This window comes from Hippocampus comes, unplaced genomic scaffold, assembly GCF_001891065.2.
Source record: "Hippocampus comes isolate QL1 unplaced genomic scaffold, H_comes_QL1_v1.1 scaffold463, whole genome shotgun sequence".
Taxonomy (NCBI): Eukaryota; Metazoa; Chordata; class Actinopteri; order Syngnathiformes; family Syngnathidae; genus Hippocampus; species Hippocampus comes.
Genome location: NW_017806181.1, coordinates 79,342 through 83,226, shown reverse-complemented (window position 1 = coordinate 83,226; position 3,885 = coordinate 79,342). Strand labels below are relative to the sequence as shown.

The 3,885-nt window shown below is 51.5% G+C and overlaps 2 protein-coding genes across 2 annotated transcripts in view; both read right to left on the bottom strand.

Moving 5' to 3' along the window:
- Window positions 1–2,552, bottom strand: part of LOC109506799 (alpha-2-HS-glycoprotein-like) — a 14,439-nt gene extending 11,887 nt beyond the window's left edge. The window contains exon 1 of the mRNA XM_019855770.1: window positions 2,416–2,552. The gene's annotated coding sequence lies outside the window, so the exon portion shown is untranslated. The remainder of the gene's footprint in view (window positions 1–2,415) is intronic.
- Window positions 622–1,573, bottom strand: LOC109506798 (alpha-2-HS-glycoprotein-like). Its single transcript, XM_019855769.1, has 4 exons — window positions 1,383–1,573; window positions 1,182–1,298; window positions 930–1,010; window positions 622–848 (listed from the first exon to the last, which is right to left on the bottom strand). Exons 1-4 carry the CDS (start codon window positions 1,533–1,535, stop codon window positions 678–680), a joined length of 522 nt encoding a protein of 173 aa, XP_019711328.1. The 5' UTR covers window positions 1,536–1,573; the 3' UTR covers window positions 622–677.
- Window positions 2,553–3,885: the final 1,333 nt, after the last annotated feature.

Sequence of the window (3,885 nt, the reverse complement as noted above, 5' to 3'; positions counted from 1 at the left end):
AATTGGGTTTTTTTTTCGCCTGGGGGGGGGGGGAGTGTAAGTCAAAACATTTGTGTAAAGGTTTTGTTTCTCGGCCCACCATTGCTGGGGGTCATCGTCACGGCGGTGAATATTGGGTTCTCCACCGGAGAAGGGGGGAGGTGGAAGAGGAGCAGCAGAGGAGGACGGCACCGTAGCCCTACGAATGGCGTTTCGTTGCCGCTGAAATCAGGAAGTGAACTTTGCGGGAACGCAGTTCAGCCACTTGCGATTCCATTGGAGCATTTTTCCTCGGGGCATGCTTTCACTACTTGCTCCCAGTTTTCACTCTCTTGTCTTTCAGTCATCTGCTGATGACAAGTTCACTCCGAATGGATGAGTGTCCCCAACAAACAGACCAGCCAGCTCTTGTGAGTTGGAGCTAAGGCTTTGAGGTGCTGACAGGACGACCAAAATGGACCTTTGCAAGATGCTCAGACAGTCAAACACATCAAGCGTTGTGCAATGACACCAGAGGTGTGGGAGGATGAAAGGTCACAGCCCGAAAACCTTTGTCCTCGACCACTAGGTTTTGTTTTTGTTTTTTTGCGAGAAGCAGCAGACTCCAAAAACTGAGCACAGATGAAAAGGACCAGAGACTTCAATGCTTTTTTTTTTTTTTATTGGGTCATGAGGAGCCAAGCGCAATGACATCAAGTTCAACCTTTCACCCACTGCGGCTGCTGGACAATCAGTGGGAAGGGACAAATGTGGTGGATGACGGGCTGGCGGATGCCCAGCTGTGCCTTGCAAGCAAAACCTTCCCGACTTTCATGGAATAACGGCCTGCACTTGGGTTTCGGCATGCCCGGCGAGCGAGACGCTGAATTCTGTGGAACCAAAAAAAAAATTTTAAATAACGTCCAGCACTGCGCATACAAGGGCGACATGCGCTTTTGTTGCAGACTTACCCGTGGCGGATAAAATTCACATCCAAGTTCTCCAATTTGGTCTTGCCAGTTGTAATAAGTGGCTTGGCAAAAGACGTGACTCTTCAATACAACATAAGTCAGTCACTATTTCAGTATGACCCAGCTCAAGGGGGTTAAAAAAAAAAAAAACAGTGAGGAAGGGAAAACAAAAAAAGTCCAATTCTATCCCCAAAGCACACATTTGTCTTTGGCATTTGACGGCACCACGCATGAACACGCCGGCCAACTCACCGCTTGATCAGAGCAGCGAGGTGCGCAGGGCGCAAAAGTATTCTCGGCGTGTCTCGGACAGTCCGTCTCCACCAGGGCCAACTTGAGCCAGGTCAGCATGCCGATGGTCATGATGTACTGCCACACAAAAGCGGAAAAAGCTGGCGTTTATTTAAAAAAAGTAAAAAGCTGTGCAAGCAAAGAAGGGAAAGCAGTCGTCACCCCGCCCGTTATCTGAGAAACTTCCATCAAGGTGAAGTAATTGCGGTGTTTGCTCTCGCGGTTGAACTTGAGCACCGCTTGGTGCGCCGCCTTCACGCCCATCGGGTCATCCAACGGCGACAACATGGGGCAGTCGGGACAAATCCACGCCATCTCCGCGTTGGTGTGTTCTGAAAACAGCTGGCAGGTGACATGGGCAGCCCCCAACGCAACTTGGACAAGGGTTAGCAAACTTGACCTTTTGGGGAGCGGGGAAGGCTTCCAAATGCGGATAGCGTTTGGAACCGTGGCCTCCTCCCCAAAGCATTTTAGATGCTACACCGGTTGTGAATTTTGCTCTTGTGCCACAATCAATTGGGGTCAAAATGACTGCACCTCGCCCCACCAAAAAAAAAAAAAAATAAGCCTGGGGCAGCTCAAGTCATGTTCAGCTTAATTTAATGCATTTTAGGGAAGTAAAACACCAGGTGCAGGGGGGGGACTTGGGAAGAAAAAAATGTTCAGAGGTAAATCACAATACACATGGCGGGGGCAGGAAAGGTCAATGCAGGAATGGAGGGAAAAGTGCAGGTGGCCACCGCACCCTAAAAACAACAAGCCGTCATCCGAAAAATAAATCCATTAAAAAAAAAAAAACTGGGGCTGAATATTTACACGTTCATCCAGCCGAAAGGGGACACACTCCTGGTGAGGTTTGGGGTTGGTGACGTGACATTTGGTCTGCACCAGCTTGAGCGACGCATCCACGCGGCAACCGCCGAACACCTGCGAGGGCAAGCCGAGTGGAGCCGCGGAGCTCGGTAAAAAAAAAAAAACTGGGGCTGAATATTTACACGTTCATCCAGCCGAAAGGGGACACACTCCTGGTGAGGTTTGGGGTTGGTGACGTGACATTTGGTCTGCACCAGCTTGAGCGACGCATCCACGCGGCAACCGCCGAACACCTGCGAGGGCAAGCCGAGTGGAGCCGCGGAGCTCGGAACGACTCGACAAGGAGCGCGCTCGGAAGCCGAGGTTGACGGGTGCTGAGCTGACCTGCTGATATTTGCTGTCGAGGACTCGGCGCAGCTTGAACTTGAATCCGTGCTCGTGTTGCTCGTTGATGTGCCGGACGGCTTCGGCGACCAGCGCCCCCGCGCCGTCCTCGCCGCAGGCGGCCCCCGACTCAGCAGACGCACACAATCGACAGAGGGGGGGGGGACAAAAATCGGTCATGCTGCTCTGATTTATTTGCTTCAAAGCAGGCCGAATGCGGCCTTTTCTTTGGCTCGTTGTCACGGATGACGACGGGCCTTTTCCTAACGGAGTCCGAACACAAACAGAACATTGTGACACTGAATAAGGCCAAGGAAACAAGATAAGATCGTGGGGGGGTCCCGCGTTGGATTTCGTTTTATTTGGTCTTTTTATTGAGCCAACCCCGCTCGGGGCTGGCGCCCGGATTGCCTGACGAGAGTTGCGACAACTCAAGGGTCGTTGTCAATCGGTTGCCATGACAACTAAATCCGCCATGTGAGTGGATATATATGGATTGGTTTCCATCAAAACCTCGACGTTCGTGGCTTTCCGTTCATTCACTCTTGGTTGAATTATTCGAACGGTTTTCAACGTGATCACTTCCGCTTAGGGGTCACGTACGCCGGATGGCGCAAAGGAATCAGACAGAGAGTACGTCTTTACCTTTATTTAAAAAAAAAACCCGACAAACGACACACAAACGACTTATTTGTGCACACAAATGACACGATGTAGCGCTGGTCCCTTATTGGACCAGAGGGTCCCCAAATCGAGCGCACCTTCACTGACGCGCTTTTCACCATCTCATCGGTGCCTTCAAAAACGTTTCGATTTCACACCAACTTTAAGTTGTGATGATATGACAGAAACATTTTTCATTCGGTATCCATCCAGAAAAGTGACAGCGTGTGCACAAAGTAGTTTTTTTTTTCTTTTTAATGTTATGTCTGGGGCTCCGGAAGAGAGAGAGAGAGAGAGAGCAACAAAACCATTGCAGACATCAGTACAAGGCCTGGTTCTTGACCGGACGAGATACACCCTTCCCCCATTTCCTGCTTGAAAAAAAAACTGAAGCTATAAAATCCCGCACGGGTGAGGATAGTCGTACAATGCGTAAAAGAAACATGATTCGCTCATCACTTGCGTTCCACTCATTTCGAGGGGCCGGCCGAAGTCCAAAAATATGCCAGGGCCCATTGTTTTGTCCCAGTCCAGCCCTGCGTACAGGAAGACATAGGTGGCGCTGTGGACACTTGTAAGCTGGATGGTGTGAATCCTTCACGCGTAGTAGCCCCAGAGGAAGACGTTGATGGCGAGCAGCAGCAAGGCGTTCGCGTTGCAAACGTTCCTCCACAGCGGCGCCTCCTTCAGGGAGTTGAGCTTAGCGCCGCAGGCGAGGGGAGCGGCCGAAGAGGCGCCGCTCAGCCCGCACAGACGCAGCAGCGTCCGGCGCCACAAGGGGACCGGCGGGCGCTCCGGAGGGTCG

Excerpts from the sequence above, each read along its gene's own strand:
- LOC109506798 (XM_019855769.1), bottom strand. The coding sequence starts at position 1,535 with ATGGCGTGGATTTGTCCCGACTGCCCCATGTTGTCGCCGTTGGATGAC. Across the intron at positions 1,299-1,382 it reads TTTCTCAGATAACGGGCGGG|TACATCATGACCATCGGCAT; the intron begins GTGACGACTGCT and ends TTTGTGTGGCAG. Across the intron at positions 849-929 it reads GTGAATTTTATCCGCCACGG|AATTCAGCGTCTCGCTCGCC; the intron begins GTAAGTCTGCAA and ends TTGGTTCCACAG.